Raw genomic sequence first — 25,252 nt, forward strand, 5'->3', positions numbered from 1 at the left:
AAAGGAAAGAATAGAAATAAGGATAATTGAAAATAGACAACAGTAAAGAAAATCACTGAAGCAAGGAACTGATTCTTTGAAAAGATCAATAAAATTGACAAAATTCTAACAATAAAAAACAGACAAAAAATGAAAGAAGTCACAAATGACCACTGTCAGGAGTGAAACCAAAGATATCACTATAGACCCTGCAGACATCTAACCAATAAAAAGGAATTACAAAAAAACAAACAAACAAAACCTCTACACCCATATATTTAACTATTTAGATTAAATGGGTCGATTCCTCCATAAAGATAAACTGCCACAACTTATCCAATAGGAAATAGACTATTTGAATGCCTCTACAAATATTAAGGAAAGTACATTCATTATTTTTAAATTCCCAGACAAAGAAATGTTTGGGCCTAGATAGTTTCCCTAGAAACTCCTACAAAGTTTTAAATAATAGTTAACACCAATTGTAAATAATCTCTCCCAGAAAATATGGGAAGGAAACTCTTTTCAGTTATATTTATAAGGCTAGTATTACCCTGATATTAAAACCAGATGATATAAAAGATGATGTAAAAAATTAACCTAAAGACCAATCCTCCTCATGAATGTCAATAAAGAAAGCCTTAGTAAAATATTAGCAAATATAATTCAGTAATATATAACAAGATTTATATACCATTACCAAGTGGGATTTGTTGTAGGGATGTGTGGTTCAATATTTCAAAATCAATCAATGTAATCCACCATATTAACCAGCTAAAGAAGAAAAATCACACAATTATACCCATGAATGCAGAAAAGTATTTGACAAAATTTTACATACATTCATGATTAAAAACTCTCAGAAAAATAGGAATAGAGGGAAAATTCCTCAATTTGATAGAGTATCTATAAAACAAAAACAAAAAAACCAAAAACCTAGAGCTAACATTTTACCTAATGGTAAAAAAGTCTGAATGCTTTACACCTAAGATCAGGAACAAAGCAAAAATGTCCACTCTTACTTATATTCAGCATAGTGGTGAAAGTTCTAGCCAGTACAAAAAGGCAAGAAACGATAATAAAGGTATATCTATTTAAAATGAAAAACTAATAATGTCTCTTTTTGCACAGCTTGATTTTACACATAGAAAATACTAAGGAGGCTACCAAGAAAAACTTCTACAACTGAGTTCAGGATACAGGTCACAGGATATAAAATCAATCCAGAAAAACAAATTATATTCCTGTATACCAGAAATGACACATGGAATCCACAATTAAAATTAAAATGCTATTTAAAATCACTCAACAAAGAATAGTTAGGTGTGAATATAACAAAATACATGTAAGAGTTGTATACTGGAAATTATAAAATGCCAATGAAAGAAATCAAAGGAGATCTAAATAAATGGAGAGATATGCCATGCTCATGGATTAAAAGACTGAAGATAGCAAATATGCAGTGCTTTTCAAATTCATGTGCAGATTTAATGCAATTTCTATCAAACCCCAGCAAAATTTTTTGTAGATATATACAAAATTACCTAAAATTTATATAAAAAGGCAAAGGAAGTAGTATAGTTAAATCAATTTTGAAAAAGAATAAAGCAAGCAGGAGAGCTTGGGAAGATGGAGGAGTATGAGGAAACTGAGCTCACCCCATCCCACATTTACAACTAGATATCATCCATATCCAAGTCAATAAACTGGAGAATGATCCAAACACTGGCAGAACAAATTTAAAAACTAAATATAGAGAAGAAACTGCACCTGAAAGTTTAGGAAGATCAGAAAGGGGGAAGGAAGCTACCTGCAGGAGGGAGGGAGTTGTGCACTGCAGGGAGAGGGCAGAGAAACAGGCCCTTGCACCAAGGTGATCACATGAGGAAGACTGATACCCATAATGTTTTTTCTTCAAAAACTAGAAGGGCTGAATTCTGTGAGTTTTTAAAAACAGTGGGACTTGGAGCCTGGAGCTTTAAAAGTCAGCTGACTCAGCTCTGGGTGAGCTGGGAGAGTGAATGATAGCTGGGTCTCTGCCCTTAAAGAGATAGTGGACTACATGGAGAGACAACAAAAAAACTGGAATTTACATAACACCAGGACACATGGGAGACAGATGTGTTCATACTGATTTCTGAGCACACTGGGGGACTTCTCTGAAAATGAGGGACTTGCAGGCACCATTTTCCTCCCCTGCCCCCCAGCATAAACACAGAGCCACCTGGGGTAGGTGGGGCTGCACAGACATTTATAGCTTTGGCCCAGGCTCAAGGCAAATTTTGTTAAAAGTACACACATGCCCCACACAGCCACCAGGTGAACAACTGCTATCTAGAGCCCCGCCCAGCGACAGCACAGCACCCAGCCACATGCCCCCTGCCATGTAGTGCAGAGCTTGCAGCCACCACAGCAGTTGAGGTGATCCAGCATAGGCCTAGTGGCCCAACACAAATTTTGCTAATACTGCCACCCTGCTCCCAAGTTCCCCAGGGGTCATGCACCCTCAGAGCTGCTCTGCCTGGGTCCACTAACATCACAGAGAGCTAGCACAGTCCACAGCAGGCAGAGTCAGTGCAGACAACTGTACTGAAAAGAAAAGTGACTCAGATGCAATAGCAAGGCATAAGCAGCACACATAGGATACTCTCCTGAAGTGCCAGGTCTTGATGAACGGGGGGCACTACACTGCAGGGCACTCCAGGACCTCCTTTTCATAAAGTTACTACTTTCAATAACAAAAGACATAGCTGACATTCTTAAGACACAGAAACAGACACAGAGAGCTAGACAAAATGAGGAGACAGAGCAATTCATCCCAACTGAAAGAATAGAACAGGGCCAGAGCCAGAGATCTAAATGAAACATTTTTAAGTAACAATTCCTGATAGAGAATTTAAAGCAATAATCATAAGAATACTCAGTGACTCCATTAAAGATAGTAACATTTGTATTACAGGAGCCCCAGAAGAAGAAGAGAGAAAAGGGGGCAGAAATTTTCTTTGAAGAAATAATAGCTGAAAACTTTCCTTATCAGTGAAGAAAGGAGATATTTATATCTAGGAAGCATAGAGAATTCCCATCAAAATCAACAAACTAAGATGTATGATAACATTTACAAAATATAGTGATAAAGAAAAAATCTTAAAAGCAGCAAGACAGAGAAGTCAGTAACCTACATGGAAAAGCCCAAAAGGCTCATGGGAGATTTCTCAACAGAAACTTTGCAAGACAGAAGGGAATGGCATAATATGTTCAAAGTGCTGAATGGGAAAAATCTGCAGCCAACAATACTCTATCCAGCAAGGCTATCATTGAGAACAGAAGAAGAGATAAAGCATTTCCGAGACAAACAAAACCTTTCATGATCACTAAACCAGCCCTGCAAGAAATATTAAAGGTGACTCTAAATGAAAAAGAGACCAAAAGTGACAGTATAAAGGCAGGAAACACAAAAGCAGTAAGTGAATATTTCTGTAAAAAAAAAAAAGTCAAAAAACTCACAAAAACAAAGGATGTAAAATATAGTAACATATATCTAAAAGGGGGAAGAGAGGGGAAAAGAATGGATTTAAACTTAAATGACCATCAAATTAATATAGACTCCTATATGATATGCATAAGAGGTTATAAACAAACCTATATATCAAACCATATATCAAAAGCCACTAATAAACATACAAAGTATAAAGAGAAACAAATCCAAATATATCACTAAAGAAAATCAGCAAAACATGAGAGAAAGACAAGAAAACATCAGAGAAAATCTTCAGAAACAACTACAAAACAAGAAATAAAAAGGCAATAAATACATATCTATCAGTAATTACTTTGAATGTAAATGGACTAAACACTGCAATCAAAAGACATAGGGCAATAGAATGGATAAAAAGACCACACAAGACCCATCTATATGTTGCCTACAAGAGACTCTTTTCAGACCTAAAGACACCTGCAGAGTGAAAAATGAGGGGATGGAGAAACATCTATCATGCAAATAGATGTGAAAAGAAAGCCAAAGTAGCAGTACATATATCAGACAAACTAGACCTTAAAACAACGATTGGGGGCACCTGAGTGTCTCAGTCAGTTAAGCGTCCAACTTCAGCTCAGGACATGATCTCACAATTCATGGGTTCGAACCCCAGATTGGGCTCTGTGCTGACAGCTCAGGGCCTAGAGTCTGCTTTGGATTCTGTGTCTCCTTCTCTCTCTGCTGCTCCCCCACTCACACACTGTCTCTCTCTGTCTCTCAAAAATAAATATTAAATAAATAAATAAATAAATAACTGTAACAACAGATAAAGGACACTATATAATAATAAAAGGGACAAGCCAACAAGAAGATGAAACAATTATAAGTATTTACACACCCAACATAGGAGCAACCAAATACATAAGACAGTTACTAACAAACAGAAAGGAACTGATTGATAATAATACAATAATACTAGGGTATGTTAACCCCACTTACATCAATGGACAGATCATCTAAACAGAAAATAGGAAATAACGGCTTTGAATGACACACTGGACCAGATGGATTTAACAGATATATTTAGAACATTACATTCTAAAACAGCAGAATACCCATTCTTTTCAAGTGCACATGTAACATTCTCCAGAAAAGATCACATATTAGGCCAAAAAACAAGTCTTAACAAATTCAAGAAAATCAAAGTCATACCATATGTCTTTTCTGACCCCAACGCTATGAAACTAGAAATCAACCACTAGAAAAAATCTGGAAGGACCAGAAATACATGACAGTTAAATACCATGCTATTTTTTTAATAACATGCTATTAAACAATGAATGGGTCAACCAGGAAATATAAGAAGAAATTAAACAGTACATGGAAACAAATGAAAATTAAAACACAATGGTACAAAGCCTTTGGGATGCAGCAAAAATGGTTGCTATAAGTAGCAACACAGGTCTACCTCAAGAAGCAAGAAAAATCTCAAATAAACAACCTAGCCCTACATCAAAGGGAGCTAGAAAAAGAATAATAAACAAAACCTAAAGCCACTAGAAGGAAGGAGAGGACAATAATAAAGATTAGAGAAGAAATAAATGATATAGAAACTAAAAAAAAAAAAAGACAATAGAACAAATCAATAAAACCAGGAACTGATTCTTTGAAAAATAAATAAATAAATTGATAAACCTCTAACCAGACTTACCAAGAAAGAATGTGAAAATAGTCAAGTAAAATAATAAATGAGAGAGGAGAAATAACAACAAACACCTCAGAAATACAAACAATTGTAAGAGAATATTATGAAAAACTATATGCCAACAATTTGAACAACACAGAAGAAATAGATAAATTCCTAGAAACATATAAACTACCAAAACTATAACATAAAGAAACAGAAAATTTGACCAAACCAATAACAAGCAAAGAAATGGAATCAGTAATCAAAAAACTCCCAACAAACAAATATCTAGGACCAGAGGACTTCACAGGCAAATTCTACCAAACATTTAAAGAAAAGTTAATACCTATTCTTCTCAAACTGTTCCCAAAAATAGTAAAGGAAAGAAAACTTCCAAATTAATTTTATGAAGCCAGCATTATACTGATACCAAAACTGGATAAAGACACCATTAAAAAAAAGAGAACTACAGGCCAGTATCCCTTATGAACATAGATGCAAAAATCTTTAATAAAATACTAGCAAACCTAATTCAATAATATGTTAAAAAAATCATCCACAATCAAGTAGATTTATTCCTGGGTTGCAAGGATGGTTCAATATTCACAAATTAATCAACATGACACATCACATCCAATAAGAGAAAGAATAAGAACCATATGATCATTTCAGTAAGATTCAGGAAAAGCATTTGACAAAGTACAATACCCATTCATGATAAAAACCCTCAACAAAGTAGGTTGAGAGGGAACATACCTCAACATAATGAAGGCCATCTGTGAAAAACCCACAGCTAACATTGTCCTCAATGGGGGAAAACTGAGACCTTTTTCCCTAAGGTTAGGAATAAGACAAGGATGTCCATTCTCACCACTTCTATTCAACATACTACTGGAAGTCCCAGCTACAATGATCAGAAGAGTAAAAGAAGTAAGGTATCCAAATCAGTAAGGAAGAAGTAAAACTTTTATTATTTGCAGATGACGCAATACTATATATAGAGAGAAAACCCAATAGACTCCACCAAAAAACTTCTAGAACTGATACATGATTCAGTAAAGTCACAGGATACAAAATCAATGTGCAGAAGTCTATTGAATTTCTCTACGACAATAATGAACAGCAGAAAGAGAAATTAAAATAGCAATCCCACTTACAATTGCATCAAAAACCATAAAATACCTAGGAATAAACCTAACCAAAGAGGTGAAAGACCTATACTCTGAAAATTATAAAACACTGATGAAAGAAATTAAAGATGACACAAAGAAATGGAAAGACATTCCATGCTTATGGACTAGAAGAACAAACATTGTTAAATGTCCATACTATCCAATGTAATTGACACATTTAATGCAATCCCTATCAAAACACCAACAGCATTTTTCAGAGAACTAGAACAAACAACTGTAAAATTTGTATGGAACCGCAAAAGACCCTAAATAACCAAAGCAATCTTGAAAAAGAAAAGCATAGTTGGGGGCATCACAATTCTGGAGATGGAGATTAAAGAGTGCACTCCTCATGATGAGCACCAGGTCGTATACAGAAGTGTTGAATCACTATATCGTACACCTGAAACTAATATACTGTATGTTAACTAACTGGAATTAAAAATGTTAAAAAAAAAAAAAAGAATAAACTGGGAGGAACCAGTCTTCCAAAATTCAAGACCTATTATGTGGCTACAGAAATCAAGACTATGTGGTAACGGCTGAAGGACAGACATAGATTAATGGAAAAGAACAAAGAATTCAGAAATAGACTCACAAATATACTCAACTGATCTCTGACAAAGGTGCAAATGTAATTCAGTGGAAGAAAGCCTCTTCAACAAAAGGTGCTAGAGCAATTCAACACCCTCGAAAACAAAGAAAGAAAGAGGGAGGGAGGGAGGGAGAGATGGAAGGAGGGAAGGAAGGAGAGAAGAGAGAGAGGAAGAAATAAAGAAGGAACTGTTGCCACTATTCAAGACATAGTGCTTCATTGCTGCTTTTACCCAACAAGTATTAGAAAGGAGAGATTTGTAGAGAAACTGGGTTGCCAGCTGTAATCTTGCAATGAGAACAGCAGCCCCACAATTTGTCCATTTCGAGTACCTTGCAGCGCACTCTAAGAATATGTTATCAATGAAAAGCATGTAAACAAGTCTCAGCTTGGCAAAGAATTGTGTCCCAGGTTTGATTTCTTCACCTGAAGAGTGTGAAGCACCTGGATTCTGCCTCACCAGGCTGGCTTGTTCCAGCAGGTCTACGAGTTAATCAGAATGTGTAATTTCATCTGTTTTTCTTCAGAAAGAAAACCCACAAAGAACCAGATGCCTTGGCCTATATTACTAACCAAAACAGAGATGTGTTTCAATTAAGGTGGACCCTTTTCTTAAGAATGTGTGTAACCCAAGGCTAGGCAACCATCACTGCCCTTTATCATCTACCATCTCTAATAAAAATATGCTGCACCTGTCTGCCTGGCTGGAGTTGCCTTCCAGACACTTCCAGATTCTACATTGTTCAAACCAGGTTAGGAAAAACCTGTCATGTCCTAAATGGTGCTGATTCTCATGGTAGTAATGAGGATTTTTTAATCATTGGCACAAATTGTTTTAATCAATGAATTACTGCAAAATTACAGAAGATTTAATACAGCCAGAAAGAAAATACATAGTTTACATAAATGTAGCAACAATCATCTTCATTTCTCTTCAGTCTCATATAGTTCAACAGCTGAATTTGTGTTGTGGCCAGTTCCTTTATTTGCAAAGAGCATAATAAGTGAACAGGCAAATAAAGCCTGCTAATAAATTTCAGAAGTCAAATATTTTTATAAAGACTGTTGAAATGTCTCATTCCAGGATGTACACCCTTGATGCATGCAGTTTCTGGACGTCAAGTGGACACAGTGAAGCTGTTGTTGAAGATGGGGGCCAATATTAACATGCAGGATGCTTATGGCCGCACAAGTCTATGCCTGGCAACCTATCTGGTACTGATTATGTCTGTGCTGTCTGTCAAGGAGTGGGGAGGGCTTAGTGTGTTGTTATGGTGTCCCCTTGCAGAAAAGTATTCTTGGACTTATGCTAATGGAAATAAAACTTGAAGCTTTGCTCCCATCATCTCTGACACTTGTAGCACTAAGAGCTATTTTTGTGGATCTAAGACATTTTGGATCTTCCTAACAATCTTCTAAGATAGAGGTGATTTTGCCATTAGAAAAATATTATTGAGGTACCTGGATGGCCCAGTCAGTTAGGCATCTGACTCTTGATTTCAGCTCAGGTCAAGATCTCACAGTTCGTGGGATCAAGCCCCACATCTGGCTTCACGCTGACAGCGCAGAGTCTGCTTGGGATTCTCTCTCCCCTCTCTCTCTGCCCCTTCCCCCATTCTTTCTCCCCCCATCTCTCTCAAAATAAGTAAATAAACATTTTTTTAAAAGAAAAATATTATTTTCCATTTTAACAGCAGAATTTGCCTTGCAGCATTTCTGGACTTACTTGGTACTCTTTTTAAGAACCCACTCCATTAATACCCTGAGTGGGTGGTAGCATTTGAAGCTGCAGGTAACATTGTGGGGTAGGATCAGCTAAGTGGAAGCTAGAGGATGAGAAATATGGGGAATGCTGGGAAATGTCGGGGGTAGGAGTAGGGGAGAAATACCAGACTATTCAGGGGCAATACCAAGCATAGGACTCAACCCACAATCAGTACTCAATTTAAAAATTGTTGGGGCACCTGGGTGGCTCAGTTGGTTAAGCGTCTGACTCTTGATTTCAGCTCAGGTTATGTTCTCATGGTTTGTGAGTTAAATCCCTATGTCAGACTCTGTGCTGACAGCATTGAGCCTGCTTGGGATCCTCTCTCTCCCTCTCTCTGTGCCCCTCCCCCTACCTCCTTTCTGTCTCTCTAAATAAATAAACAAATAAACAAACAAACAAATAAATAAATAAATAAAAATTGTATAGAGCCAGTCCTCATCAAGAGATTTCAGTTTAGCATTTCCCAACATTGGGTAAGCTTGGTAAGCCTTACTGAAAACGTTCAAGCCCCTCTCTTTTCAAATCCTCCCTGCATTCCTTCTAGGAAACCCCAGAGCTACTTTGAGTCTATGTCAAGCAAGTTCTTCTTAGTGCCACATGTGGGTCATCATTCTCCTTCACCTCTAATGAGGCTCCCAGAAATCTTCACCATAACTACTGTTGCAGCCAAAGCAGATTCTTGGATTTGCTCTTGCTGCCCACTGACAGTGGTGGATTCATCCTGGGCAAGCCCCACGGTGTCCTGAAACTGCCTTGCTGAAATAGGACTCTTCCCTTTCCCAAATACCACACCTTCCTGCCACAATCTAACATAGATTGCATGAGGCATTGCCCAATTATCACAGAGATTTTTTTTTTTTAGCAACTACTTTTCCTTTTTCTATTTGCATGCCCTCTTTCTCTAGGACTTAGATTTAAACTGGAAAGAATTTTTTTGAAGTGTTGGAATACTTGTTTCAAATGTACTTTCCAGGAATACACACTAGCCCTCCTGAGTCACACACTGGGAGCAGACAGGGTAGTGGATGGGAAGGAGATGTCTATGCAGACAAACCTCCTGGGCAATTTTTATACCCACCTAAGTTTGAAAACCATTGGTCTATGACTAGTAGGTGAAGTGTCATATCTCTGAGAGACACAGGAATGCCCTCCCAGGCCCCTTCCCTTTTGCACATGTCTTAATAATTGCTCCTGCTATGGCTTTTTACAGCAAGTATCCTGTAGATCACAGTGAATAGTGAGCCTAGAGAGGTGCCACCTTTGCAGACAAGTCTTTCTAGGAATGCATTCAAAGGACCTACATGAAGGAAGCATGCTTGCATGACAGCATGTGGCATCACCCTCTTATTGATGCCCCCACTTCTTTGTGGCAACCCAAGCAAGGACCCCTCCCTATTCCTTCTGAGGTTCCCTGAGAAGGGGGTGGGTGGTCCTGGGGATTGCACTGTGGAGCCCACCAACCCCTTCTGGCAATGTTTGAATTCAAGTATTGAAGAGAAACTTGGCAAAGGGCATACTTAGCAACTTAATGTCCATCACAGCTCCAAACTCAGTATACACATACACTTACCATGGATGTGTAACCTTAGACACATCACCTCACCATTTTGTGTCTCCTTCCTCATTTGTAAAATGTAGTGGAAATAATATCCTACACTTATCACAATTGAAGGAGAAACACATGCGGAATCATCCAGCACATAGTAAATAAAAAAATGTGCTTGTTGATTCTGAATAGTGACCACTGGTTTCAAGTGTATTCAGTGATTTTTCTGATTTCTTTTCTGAAGAAAAAAAGAAAACCACATACGCATAGTTCCAGGAAATGTTGCAAGATGATAAAAATGTTTCAAACCCTCCCCCATCAGGAGATTTGTTTTTCAATAAGTGTAAAACTTAGGCAACTCTAAAATTTGTTCAGCATGCCTTTCTTTTGGGTTTCTTTGTCATATTTTTTCCTTTTAATCAGAGATCTTGATGACTTGGACATTAGAAACTAAAACCAGATTTAATACATTAGTAAATTATAACTTAAGACTGAAAAACATTTGCTTCTACTTAAGACTTATATATTATTGGTCAATTCAAAACCATAGTCAATATTATAACCTACGAATGTGCTTTTATTAAAAGATTTTTTCCAGACTTTCCAGAACCAAAAAGTTCTTTTGTTATTATCTTTCTTCTCCATTCATTTAGTAACATTTTGATTTTCATTGCTTTCAGTATTTTTTTATTTTTTATTTTTTAATGTGTATTCATTTTTGAGAGAAAGAGACAGAGTGTGATTGAGGGAGGGGCAAACAGAGAAGGGAGACACAGAATCCAAAGCAGGCTTCAGGCTCAGAGCTGTCAGCACAGAGCCCAACACGGGGCTTGAATTCACAAACGGTGAGATCATGACCTGAGCTGAAGCTGGACACTTAACTGACTGGGCCACCCAGGAGCCCCCCATTGCTTCCAGTATTGTGAGAGGAAATCTTCAGTCATTTTTCTCTTCTGATGGGGTAGTCTTGAAGTTTAGCTATAAAGGAATGAAGGCAGGACAGAGAGTTATCATATATATTATTCTTTGTAATAATTGTTTCATCTACTTATATATCTAATTATAACTGAAGGAGTAACCCCAATGGTTCTGGATGAATGTAGGAAGCATTCTGCTTGGCCAAACTTGGTTATCAGTAGGGCTGGGTCAGTTACTTAAAGGAGCAGAGAACAGAAAGGGAGGGAGGACTAGCCTGTGATTATATCTGCCCTTTGAAATGAGAGATAGTGGGGAAATGACCCAGCTGTTAAGTGCTAACCAAGAAGGGGACAAGCATGAGATGTAGCAATGCCACTCTCAATCTGGAGAATTACTGGGCAGCAGGGAGTTCACACAAAGTTTCTTAGGGAATTCATAGTGGGTGAAGCCCAGCAACAGGGAACACTTAGAGGGTCCTGGTGATACCCCCATATTCAGCATCAGACATATCAGTCAACAAGATGGCAGGGTCCCAGCCATTGGATTATGGCTTAGACTAGGATTCTAGACATTGGGAGGGAGACTGACTAGAATAAGAAAAATATTATCCTTGTGGTTACTAGAAAGAGAACTTGGAAAAGAGGACCAAAGCCTGTTTATCAGATATAGATAAACTGAGGCACAGAGTGGAGGCTGGGACTCAAGAATGATATAGGAGTACAGTTTTTGGAATTGGACCATGGCACCCACGTCAGACCACTGACAAGCATGATTTGAAGCTAAGCCTACAGAATGCGAGGTTAGAACTACCACATGCCATATTGATCCCTAGGAACTGCGTATAAAAGTGGAATATCAGCAAGTAAGAAATGGGGAATGGGAGACAGAAGAGAGAGTCTAGGAATCCATCTATACCCGACAGGGTAAAGGTCCTCCAGAATACTCAGGAACCCATATGTCAAGGTCTGCAGCTTTCCGCTGAAGTTGAGGTTGTAATCCTTAACCACTTCAAATCAAACAAAACATATTTATAGCCACACCAAAGAAAAAAGAGAAAGAAAACTGGAGAGAGTTTGTTGGTCTGTTATACCAGGCTGTGTTATATAATGACACAGTTGCTCTTATATTTCAGGGTTGGCTAGAAGGTTGTGTGAGTCTGCTCAGGAATGGTGCCAAGCACAATATCCCGGATAAAAATGGCCGTCTGCCACTGCATGCTGCCACTGCTGAGCCCGATGTGAGGTAAGTAGCCAGATTCACACAATCCTCACATTTGGAGAGACTTAACTTGGATTAGAAGGTCACCTAATTAACCCTCTGAGGTGAATAAAGAAAGAGCCCATCCATTTTTTTTTACATTGCAGCAGATAGGACCTCATCTCAGTGAATCAAAATATCCTAGAAGAATCTTAAAGTCTAATCTCATTCCTCTCTTGTTTAATAAATTAAAAAGAAAAACCCTTTCTCCTACACTCTGATTTAAGAAATGCTATTTTTCATCATCTGAATTCATATATTCATCCATTCAATTAGTCATTTATTGATTCAGTCACTGTCAAGTGCTTATCATGGACCAAGTGCTCCTCTAGGCCCCAGTGGTTGCCAGTAAGCACAACAGCGTCTCTGACCTCACAGAGGTTACATTCTAGTGAAGGAGCTAAGCAGCACTCTAGTAAACAAATAAATAGGGTAATTTTAAAATAAATAGGATAATTTCAAATAGTGGGGAGGGGAGGGGAAGAGCACTGACTGGGCAGAAAGATTAATGTCTCAAATCAGAGTCACGCCAACATTTATGGGTTGGAAGGAGGCAAGGGACTCAGTAAAGGAGAGAGACAGGGGAACCAGTGGATTAGAAGGAAAACCAGGCAGGCCTGTGAGCTTCTGGGAGCTGTGTGAAGAAATATACACAAATAAGTTGGATGATCAAGAAGGTCACATTTTTGTAAGACAATTGAGCAACAAAGGAAAAAGTTTTGTCCAGACCAAGTGTAGCTTCCCCAATCCTCTGTGTCTAAAAGTCCTTGGTGTCCAATCTTTTGAAAGCCCCTTGGAGCAGCCAATAATAGCATTTCCCAGTGTGGTATCAGCAACATTCTGGGCACTTCCTTAACCTCCCTAGCACAGAACATGCCTCTGACAGGAATTTAGCATTCCCCAGAGCTAGGCACAGGCCAGCGCCACAGGGTGTGCCTCATCATCTGGGAGCCTCATCCTCTAGACCCTGAATTCAGAACTAACATGAGGGGCTCTGAGGGGGTTCATGAGACCAAGGCCTCTTCCAGGTTGAGAGGTAACAGGATTTCTTCATTTCATTCTGTTTTACACCAAAAGGGTTTGGGAAATTCCAGAGCTATTCCCAACCAAGCATTGCCTCTTATTATCATTGGATTATATCCAGGAATAATAGAAAACTAGGATTTACTCAAAGCCCAACAAAACAAGGAAGTTTAGAGAAGAAACAGCAAGCTCAGAGCTAACAATCAATAGACATCATAAAGAGATGACTCCCTTTTGATGAATTGGGATAAAGAAAGAATGACTTTTCTAGACAACCCACAAAAATATTTAGTCACAAAATCATACTGTTATCCCAAGAATAATGTTCCAAATATATGTTTAAAATGTACCTTTAAGACTATTCTACCTTGATTTACTCTACTTGGTTTACCAGCCTCACTGAGTGGTCATTTCAAAATCTGCCTGATTCTGGAAGGTAAATACCGGCTTTTATTATGGTGATTATAACTTTTGTAACAAATAAAACCCAAAGCTTCAGTTTTTTAACACAATAAAAGCTTTGTCCCACTTAGGTGTTCCTGGATTGGAGGGTGGCTCCCCTCCATATGGTAACTCAGAGACCTAAGTTTCTTCCATCTTGTGGCTTCTCTTTGTTCAGTCTGGGGATGGGGAAAGAGTAGTATGAAGAAGTCTCCCCACCTTATTTCTTTAAAATCTCAGCTTTTGATTCAATTCACTTCTGCTCACATTCTTTTAATAAGGACTAGTCATTTACCACACTGGTCATGTACCACCTTGTGTTTAAGGAGTACTTGGGAATATGGAATCCACCTCCCAACCATGACTCCAACCTAAGAAAAGGGTTCATGAATTTTGCTGAAAAGCTGTCTCTGTCATCAGGCCATTGCACCTGAGGGGTGAACTAAGACTTCTCAGTCAAAAGCATGCTTGATGTTAATTTGGCCAATTGATTAGGCTCATCATTTCAAATCACTACAGTGATAAATTAAAAACCAATCCAACTGTATTTCCTCTTCTGTGGACATATTAGTCTATTTCATATTATGCCCAGCAGTGTCCCTAGACTCTCTAGGATCTACATTACATCACTATAACTGAGATAACACAGAGTTGTGGTTTCCCCTTTTCTTGAAATTATACCTAGTGACCCAGCCACCACCTTCAGAAAAGCTAAAGCCAGAAAAATAAACATCCTTCTGTGTCCTGATGATATGGTTTTATTGTCCTAAATGGACATTTAGCTGATTCTGGAAGATAAAATCCTCCTTTATTTATGATAATACTAGCTGTGGCAACTAAGAAAACCCAAAGATTAAGATTAACTATTCCAAAACCAAAATCATTTCTGGTAAATGTTCTCCAAAAATGAATCGTGTGAAACCTTAACAACCCATGTAGCAAAGCAACTGGCTTTGTTACCTAGAGAACATTTAGAAACTAGCTTGCCTTAAAAAATTCCCTATGGCATTACATTGCTTAAAATTAGATATTTTATCATTGGTTTATGAGAAATTTTATGACCATGGCAGTGTTTGATAGCATCTGCATTCAGTGTTTCAAGCAGAAAGTAGCCAAGCAATGTCCTATGGCACAAAAGTTGGCCTTCTATCATCCATTTGTTTATGTATCAGCATGAAGTCATAATTGTTTTCTGAAAAAAAAAAAATATATATATATATATAGTTTGGCTTGTGGGTACTTCCTAATCCTACAACCATAATGCAGGAGCGACCTTCCATTAGGCCATGCAAACCTGTTTGCTTAATTTTCCTAAGTGGACACAACTGTAAGCCGATTTGGCTAACCACTGAAGCCTATAGGTCTGCATTTACAATGATAAGGAAAAGAAAGACAAATAGCACTGATTATTTACCATGTTCTGAGCAAAGTTCTGAGTGCTTTCCATGTACTATCTCATCTAATCTTGACCACACCTTTATGTGATAGGTAATTTTTCTCTCCCCATTTTATGGATAAGAAAGCTGAGGCACTAAGAAGATAATTAATTGCCTAGTGCATGTGTGAGGCTAAGTAACCTGCCCGTGTGCCTACTCTGTTCCTAGGATCCACTACTGTGGACCCTGTAGGATGTACTTTAATGGCCACAGTCTGTCATTAAGCCCTACCCTAAGAAGCTTTACAAAACTCCTTATTGTTTCATTGTCAGGAAATACTTTGTTATAGCATCTAAAAAATGAGAAACCACACACAAAAAAATTCTACTAAAAGAAGAATTGCTGTGTTTCTCCTGATAAATTATTTATTTTTACTCTGTGGACCCTGTGACCTATGATTTCTCTCTGTATGTTTAAAAACCCAAACCCCAGTTTGTGTCCCACCTCTGGCACACGTGTAGGACCATAACTGCATCTTATTTACCCTGCCCTTATTTTCTCTTGGACTAGTTTCTTCACTTGTAATCTTGTTTTACTATATGTATCTAAAAACCACCTAATATCCCTTTTGGATTGAGGTAAAGGATGGTCAGGACTGCCAGCTCTGGAGTCAGACTGACCAGGTTTGAATCTGGTCCATCTCTTAGTAACCATATTATCTTGGACAAAGTTAACTTGTCAAGACTCAGCTAGCTTTCTTTCCTAGAAAGTAGGAATAATACAGTATTTATTTCATGGTAAATCGGCAGAAATAAATGAGAAAATATGTAAAAAAACACTGACCACTGTCCATTGTCAGTGTTCGGTAAGTATTGATGATGGTGAGGACGGGGTGATAATCACAATAGGAGATAGACAGAAATAAAGAAATACCATAGATCAGTGCTAAAGAATGAATCCCTGCTGCTGCCACCCCACCTGCTCTCACTCCAGCCTTCTTCACCTTAGCACACACAGGTCCACAAAACATATATTCACATACAGGTGTGTGGGGGAGGAAGAATTTCTTCCATCCTTCAAGATGCTTCTAACTGGACTAAGAATCAAAATGACATGACACAGATTAACAGAAAAAAAAAATCAAATTTAGTAGCCTATGTACAGGGAATCCACACAGACATGGAAATTCCAAAGACAGGCAACTGACTAAGGGAATATAGAAGAGCTAAGGAGAGGTGTTGGGGTCTGAGGATACAAAGGGGAGAATTCCATTAGGAGGAAGTTAAGAGGAAATGTTTGGAAAACAAAGATTGCCCTATTAGGCAGGTAAGTTTGTTAAGTGAAAGGGAATCTCTATTAATAGCTCTCTTTCTGGAACAGGCAAGCAATTGAGGGGGAGCTAAAGAGTGTTCTCTGAATCTACTGGCTTTTTTTTTTTTTAATTTTTTTTTTAATGTTTATGTTTGAGAGAGACAGAGCATGAACAGGGGAGGGGCAGAGAGAGAGAGACAGGATCTGAAGCAGGCTCAGATGTGGGGCTCAAACCCACAAATATTGAGATAATGACCTGAGCTGAAGTCAGATGCTTAACCAAATGAGCCACCCAGGCGCCCCTGAATCAACTGGGTTTTGATTGCTTTTAACTCAAAGTAATGTCCGTGCCAAAGTGGCCCATCTTAGGGTGGCCTGCCCTTGGCCCCTATAAGAGCATTACTAGGCTTTAGAATCCAATGAGCATCAAATTCAACCATTCAGCTTCCCTGAAACTCCCTTCCTTACCTTTGTTAGTGTACATTCATTTCTATTTGTCCCCTAATCCTAAACACATATATGGGCCACATTATGTCCTTGTACTCAGGTATTCATACTCACTTTAAAATCTACTAATACTTAGATTTCCAAATCTAAGCATGCTCCTTCCACTCAGTGCTCAACTAGAGGTTATTTAGAATGAAGCCTCAAATTGTAGCTGCTTGTAAACAAGCCAAGGGGACACCTCAATTAGCCCTCCAGCAAGGTTCTGTGATGCAAACAACTCATGAACAAACCAGCCAGTTCCAGTGTACAGCCTTAGCTAAGCTGCAGCTCAGTGGGGATTTAAGCTGATGCAAGAATAAGGGATTTATAATCATGAACACGATAGCAAGTTGGATGGACAAAAGCAAAGAAACGCAGGTTTCATCTCACGAGTCCCTTTCCTGCTTTGAACCCTGAGCTTCTCAGCAGGTCCAAGTTTTCTCCCTTTCAGCTCCCTAGGGCTTTTCTTGCTTCTAGGACATTCAGAGGGCGCCAGTGTGAAAGAGGGGGCACGATCATTAAGAGGAAGCTCCAAAGAGAAAGGAGTTGTGTTTGTACAACGCTACACATGCAAGCATTGGAAGGCAAACAGCGATTTCCTCTGAAAGCAGCCACAGGGCTCTCTGGAGGTCTTTTTCATGGTCTCCATGGTTACTGGCAGATTCTTTTTTTTTCCCTGCCAGAGTGCCAGCAACTCTGCCTCTTTTCATGGCTCTTGATGACAGATAGAGGGAGGAAGGAAATTATTTCTTTGGGGTCCTGTTCTCGCATTACCAGGTGATGCATTCTAACCTGTGGGGGGATGATATACTTCAGGATACTCTCACATCAGCAGCTTCAGGAGCAGGAGGGCAGACAGGTGGCTTAGGGACCCTTTTCCCCAACCATCACTGTGCTGGACAGATTCAGAGCTGTGAGTCCAAGGGGTCAGCAAAATAAAGCCCACAGAAACAAGGTACCCCCCCAGTGTACATCTAGCTGATCTCTCCCTGATCTTTGAGATCAGGGGATCCCAAAATATAAAGAGCAAGAGCTTTTAAAAACTTTATTAAATTATACAGAATATTCATTGGCATGTAAATGTCATTCTAAGTGTTTCATATGCACTGAGTCATTTAAAATCACAACAGATCTTTAAGAAGGAGGTGTTAATATCATTTCTATTTCACAGATAAGAAAATATGGGTACTGAGAGTTTTATAGCCTGTGTAGGGTTACTGGCTGGTTGGTAATGGAGCAGGGATTCTAATGGAGGCAGTCTGGCCCCAGCACCTGTTTTCTTACCACTCATCATGCTGCCTATCTGAGAAAGTTCCTTCCGGGCCTCTGTGCCTGGTATCCTGCTACCTGGGATAAGGTGGGCTTTGTGTGGCTTCTTAGAGAGCTGAGAACAGGACAGAGCTGGTGCTAATAAGAGACTGGGCTGGGGATCTTGGGAGGAATACTTCTAAGCTACCTTAGCACAGAACGAGGGCTCTGAGAAAACAAAACTAAGGGGTCTTCAAATCCTCTGGTAATTAAGACAGATGTGAGACAAGCACCTGGCAGATTCCCCTGTACCATGGAACAGCATGGAAGCCCCAGGCTTGAAACCAAACACCTGCTCTCTAGTCCAGTCTTAATTACCACCAAGGCAATGTATGATGGCCCTGAGAGCAAGATCGTTTGCTCTCACAAAGGGAGAGAGAGAGAGAGAGAGAGAGAGAGAGAATACTTATCTATAAATTTGTTTCCATCTTTGGAGATTATTGAATCTGAGACACTTAGGAATCAAATGGAATCAAGCAATCAATATAGGTTGGCATGTATCAGTCAGGGTCACAATAAGGAGGTCACAGAATATTAAAAGGTAACTGAACAAAGTTTAATGGAAGACTATTTAAAATTAACTAGCAAGAGATGGTGACATAATTCCCCACCTCCACTTTCCCCAAAAAAGCAGGAAACTATTCCACCACTAGGCCAAAAGGATCAAGGAATGGAGCTGTTACTGGAACCTCTTCAGGGTTCTGGCTGTAGAAGAGGACCCACTAGGCAGGAGCTGTGGCCTTTGGTAAGGGGGAAAAGTCATTGACAGAAAGGGAAGTGGCTTCTCTCCTTTCTCCTGCCAGTTCTCCTGGCCAAAGCCAGAAAGCAGTCAGAGGGCAAAGGAAGTTGGATGATAAAGTTATTGCAGGTCAACCTCAGAGCAGGACATTGCAGGGCAGCAAATGGATTTGAGGGGCAAATAGAAAAATATCCAGACACAGGATTCATCCCATGACCTTTGGAATACCCCCACCACCAGGATGTGACAAGAGGTCATGCTCTCCCCTCCCTCATTCCCATCAAGTCAAAGCCTGACTTCCTTCAGTGTGATCACTGCTCTGGAGCAGTCCCAGAAGATCCTGTCTGGCTATGTATGATCTCAGTCTCCTTAGGGTTGGCCGAGGATAACCAGATTGGACCACAGCTGACCTCTTGCCTTTCTTTCCCACTCTCTCCCCACAACTCAGACCAAATGAACCCTAGAGACTAAGCAATGGCCAGTAAAGAGAAAAGAAAGTCACCAGTTGCCCTCCAGCCTTCTAAAGCAATTACAAGGGGAAAATCCAGTAGTGAAATATAGTTACAAAGATAAAAAGTGTTATCCAAAAATGCAATTATTATAGCCTCTTCCCACTAGGTGGAGAAATTTTAGAATTCAGAAAGCTTGCATTCAGTGCCACTGTTCTTTTAAAGTCTGTGTACTAGGAGCTTTATACCTACTATGTTATTCAGTCTTTACACCACCACTGTTATTATCCCGATGATAAACATGAGGATACAGAAGCTCAGAGAGGTCATGCAGCAGGGAAGGCAGAATTAAATCACAGCATTATCCTGGCTCCCCCAAAGAGGTAAGACTAGATTTAAACCCTAGGCTTCCTGGCTATTTCATCTCCACAGCAAATAACCAGAAATGCATCCCTATTTAGGCTCTCTCTGTGTTACATTTACCACTAATGCAACATGATCAGTCCCACTTTCTTTTATTCGATTGTAGGTAGCAATTTAAGACTCAAGACTAAATGTCATCTAAAATAAAAGACAATGAAAATCTGACTGGGGAAAAGGCTAAACCATTTGATTTTTTTCAAGTAATTCTTCCAAAAATAGTTTCTGAATTTCCTTCAGAAATTGTCTGAATTATCTGAATGGTCTCCCCATAGACAATCCTTTATCATCTTCATGACTGTGTTAGTTTGGTAGGGCTGCTGTAACAAAATACCCACATAATGGATGGCTTAAGCAACAGAAATTTATTTTTTTGAATTTCTGAAGGGTAGAAGTTCACAAGCAAGGTGGCAGCAGGTGGTTTCTTCTGAGGCTTCTGTCCTTGGTTGGCAGATGGCCAGCCACTTGCTGCCTTTTTACGTGGTCTCTCCTCTGCAATCCATGCTGCTGGTGGGCCCTAATCTCTTCTGAGAACATCAGTCAGATTGGATTAGGGCCTGGCCTAATGGCTTCATTTTAACTTAATTACCTCTTTAAAGGCTCAATCTCCAAATATAGTCACGTTCTGAGGAACTGGAGGTTAGAACCGAATGAATTTGCAGGCAGGAGGAACACAGTTCACAGCAATGAGTATCAATTGGTTAATTTATTCAGTACCTGTCTCAGTGGTTTTCAGACCTGTTTGCCAGAATTTCCCGAGCAACCCTTTTAAACTGTGAAAGCTGAGCTTCTCTCCAGACCTACGAAGTCAGAAATACTGAATACAGAATCCAGGTATTTGTGGTTTTAAAAAATTTCCCCTGGGAATTCTGAGATTTGAGCCAGGGTTTAAAACTTCTAGCGTTAAGTGTTCTAGAAATAACACTTGCTGTGTTCCAGTCATGCTATAAGTGCTGTATGCATTAACTCATTTAACCTCACACTGAGCTGTAAGGTAGGCACTTTTTTTACCCCCATTTTATAGATGAGGAAGCTTAGGCACAGAGAGGTTGTTACTTGCCTTCAGTCATAAAGCTGGCGAGCAGCTGGGCTGGGATGTGAACCCAGGTGGTCTGGCTCCAGATTCTGGTCCCTACCAACTACAATCAACTGCTTCTCTCCCACAATGTAGACCTCAGTCAACCAAGTGTGGGACCCAAGTGAGATAAAAACTTGAGCTTGAGAATCACTGATAGTTTTTTCACACTGATTACTGTCATTTCATGCCTAGACATTTGCATGTTTTCAAAAAAAATAAGCAAAGTCGTAAATGCTGTCTCCTAGCATAATCTATATACACTTACAAGGTGTGACACATGTACCAAGTGGTGAAGCAATTTGAAACCACTGCATATGTTCATGTAAAAGAATGAAGAATAAGTGCTAGAGGAATTTAGTTCTTTTTTTTTTTTTTTTTTTAACGTTTACTCATTTTTGAGAGAGAGAGACTGTGTGAGTGGGGGAGTGGCAGAGAGAGAGGGAAACACAGAATCTGAAGCAGGCTCCAGGCTCCGAGCTGTCAGCACAGGGCCCGACGCGGGGCTCAAACCCACAAACTGTGAGATCATGACCTGAGCCGAAGGCAGACTGAGCCACCCAGGCACCCCTAGAAGAATTTAGTTCTTAAAGTGCACACATAAGAACACAGGTCTGGTGAAGAAGATGAGCCTACAGATTCACTTTCTCCATTCCCTTTGTCCCTGTCCCCATCTCCAGAGCACCAAGATGGAGAGGAGGTGGGACGAGAAGAGACAGAGGAATCCCCTCAGGTGCCTTATTACCAATCACACTGTCTTCTTTTCTATGGATCTTTCCCCCTCGATAAACAGAAAGGGCTCATCTTCACTTGGAGGCCTTCGGTGGACTGTACTTATAATGTTATGTTCTCATACACATTCTGTTCTTTTGAGCCTCTTCTTCCATTTTTCTTCACAGGCTCCTAACAGTGTTGGTGCAACAGTCAAATCTCAGCGAGATTAATCACCAGGACAATGAGGTGAGCCTTCTTTAAACATCTCAAGGAACAGTTGGCCATTGTGCATTTTAGGACAGCAGGAAGGGCTTTTCTGAACCAGTGCTTCCTATCATAAAGGTCAAGGAGGGGATGGAGCACATTTTGGGGATCCTACCCTGAGGGGGTAGCCTGTGTCTTTACTATTAACCCTCAAGCAGAAATTTATCCCCACCATGGGTATGGGTATCTTCTACTAGGGAAGAAAAATCTTGCACTAAGTACTTAAGCTTAATTAAGTACTTAATTAATTTCATACCACTGAAATTTTGTAATTTCCCTCTGGACATTGAGAAATAAATATTGCTCTTTCCTGTCTTCTTGAGTCCCAGAAACTTCAATGGCAAGCTGTGGCTGCCAGTTTTCTCTCTTTGAGTGAAAGATGACAGATAGATGATAATTCCAGGCTCTGGAGGCCACATTATTAATGCCGGTGATCACAATTGCTGTTTCCTTTATGTTGCAGAGACAGTATAAGGCTTCCAAGAAGACAGTATAGCACTCTCAAGCAAAATTCCTGCTGGAGTGTTATCAGATACCAGGCAGAGCTGCCCCAGAGTAGCTTAGGATCTTATTCTAACTGCTTAAATCTTTGAAAAAGCAGGACTGATTTTTCATTACCCAGCCTGTTTTCTTTAACAAGCTTCTTTAAACTGATTTAAATACCTGGTTTCCATTTTATTTTTCTTTAATATAATATGTGCTTGGTTTGGCTGTGCTTTACTAAGAATGTCTGATAACTTTAAGAAAGTCTGATAGCATTGAAAGTGCATATGCCTCCAAATACCAAATTACACTGTTTTCAAGGAAGCCAGGTGGCCAGCAACAACAGTGTGGGAGGAAGTGCCCTAACAGAGGCTGGGCCCCTTGTCTTTCTTGAACTTTCTGATTACAGGCTTCTTCCCTGCTGGGTTGGCATTAATGACCACACCAGAAAGCCCCTGCCTCACAGCCTAGTTCTGAGTTTGGACACCACCCTGACTCAGTGGTCACACGCCACTTTTACCCTCCGTGTCTTTAGGGGTTTAAAGCAAAATCCTAAGAGAGGATTTCATTGTTTTAAACTTCTGCTTTAAAAATGAGAACCAGAGATTAGAAAGCACACTTTGATCACTCTGCCTATGGTATGAAAGCAGGGAACTTGAGTGGTGCAGTTTATGTCGGCTGATCTAGAGCTTGGGAAAGTTGATGACCACTTCCCCCACCTCCAGCTGTTACCCTCACTCACCAAAACTGGGGTGCCTTAAAAAGGAGGGAAATTCAGTCATTCATACCCTAAAGTTTAACTCCTCTTATAGACCTCGCCCTCTGTCCAGCCTTCAGCTCAAAGAACATCCTGAAAGAACAGCTGAAAGCAAAGTGTTATTTCTGTACTCTTCCCCACCCTGGGAGGCCCCTGCCTGGTGGAGACAGTTAAAGTAGACCCAGCTCCTTCTAACAGTGGTAATTGTTATACTTTCTGAATAATGTGTACTAAATATTAAAATGCCTCCAGTTCCTTCTCACACAAAGTGACCTCTCAGAGGAGATTTTTCCCACTGTTACACCAGCGTTGTGACTCAGTGGCTTTTGTGTGCAGGGAGAAGGGACCTCATAAAGGACACTTACATCCAGTGTTGCAGCTTTCTCTTTGGACCATGTCACAGCATGTCTGAAACCTATGTAAGCCAACTGCTAATGCTTGCCTGTGTTTTGTTGCCAGTATGGTCAATCCATATAAATTTATAAGGACTAGAAGCTCTTTAGCACTGGGAAGTAAGGACAGCTGTGAAATGGAAGGAACATTACCTTGGTAGATTTCCTGCATTTGGTTTCTCAGTGTTCTGAACAAGTAGTGTTCCCTCCTTTTTAAGAGTAGTAGCCTACTCTACCTCTCCCTAAATCACTTTGCCAGTGAGCTCCAAGCATAATCAGTCTCCATTAGGTTTGAGGGGATAACAAAGTGTAAGTGCACACATACCATATATCTGCTAAATAACAGGAAGGAAAAAAGATGGAAGGCAAAAAAAAAAAAAATGAGGGAAAAGGTAAGTTAATGCTACTACTGAAGTATTATGGTTTTCTAATACAAGAGGAAAGAGCAAGGCATACCTCTACAGAACCCAAATGAAATTATATTCCAAGAATAACTGTAGGATTAACAAGCTTATCACAATAAATTATTAAAGATTGAAGAATCAATTAGTAGAAATTTAACTTCATTAAGAGATGATTTAGATTATAAACTGAAATTAAAGAACTGAGAGAAGAGGAAAGAAAACCTCTCTCCTGTAACTGTTCAAGTAAAACAAAATATGATAGTACTTTATATCAGGGAAGTGATGATCACTTTAGCGGCTGTCCTGATCTGAGCTCAATGACTTAAAACAGTTTTTTATATTATTAGTTTTTACTTGCATAAGTAATATATGAACACATTTGCTTTTGAAAAATTTAAATATTACAAGTAATGATAGGAAGTCCTTGATTACTTCTACCCTACCATCTTAGCCTCCAGGTAATCTTTCCCAATGTCTTCTATATATTCACAAATGTGGACTGTAACATAAAAAGTATCACACTCTGTATATTGTTCTACAACTTTATTTTCTTTCTTTCTTTTTTTTTTAATGTTTATTTATTTTTGAGAGAGAGACAGAGTGTGAGTGGGGTAGGAGCAGAGGGAGAGGGAGACACAGAATCAGAAACAGGCTCCAGGCTCTGAGCTGTCAGCACAGAGCCTGGTGCAGGGCTTGAACTGAAGAACCATGAGATCATGACCTGAACTGAAGTCCTACCGAAAGGGCCACCTAGGTGCCCCTACAACTTTATTTTCTTCATGTAACAATATCTTAGAGCTCTATCCATGTTGATACATATAGATCTGTCTCTTTCCTTTTAATGGCTTCATGATGTTCCACACTAGGAAAATACTTCTTTTATTTTACTATTTCCCTATGAATGTATATTTAGGCTGTCTCCAATTTTTCGCCATAAGAAACACTCTTCCAGAGTATTCTTGTACAAGCCTCCTTGAGTATTTTACACAATCATTTCTCTGGGAGAATAATTGTTGGTCACTAGGGTGTACATTTTTATTTTTAATACACATGACTGGTGCTTCTCCAAGATGGCTGTGTCAACATATCGTTCCACCTGCAGTTTAATAGCGTGCTTGTCACGTTTTCTTGTTGTCTTAATTTTCATTTCCCTGATAACTAATGAGATTGAGTACTATTTCATAGATATAATGGTCATTTTTATAACTTCTTT

General features: G+C 39.4%; 1 protein-coding gene across 5 annotated transcripts in view; it reads left to right on the forward strand.

Moving 5' to 3' along the window:
* Window positions 1-25,252, forward strand: part of ANKRD55 (ankyrin repeat domain 55) — a 175,432-nt gene that overhangs the window by 110,755 nt on the left and 39,425 nt on the right. For all 5 annotated transcript variants that reach the window (XM_040452932.1, XM_040452956.1, XM_040452945.1 and 2 more), the window contains exons 4-6: window positions 7,993-8,123; window positions 12,273-12,382; window positions 21,925-21,985. In XM_040452932.1, the coding sequence (XP_040308866.1) occupies window positions 7,993-8,123; window positions 12,273-12,382; window positions 21,925-21,985 (302 nt within the window). The remainder of the gene's footprint in view (window positions 1-7,992; window positions 8,124-12,272; window positions 12,383-21,924; window positions 21,986-25,252) is intronic.

The sequence above is a fragment of the Herpailurus yagouaroundi genome, unplaced genomic scaffold (assembly GCF_014898765.1).
Source record: "Herpailurus yagouaroundi ecotype Mexico unplaced genomic scaffold, PumYag 29, whole genome shotgun sequence".
Taxonomy (NCBI): Eukaryota; Metazoa; Chordata; class Mammalia; order Carnivora; family Felidae; genus Herpailurus; species Herpailurus yagouaroundi.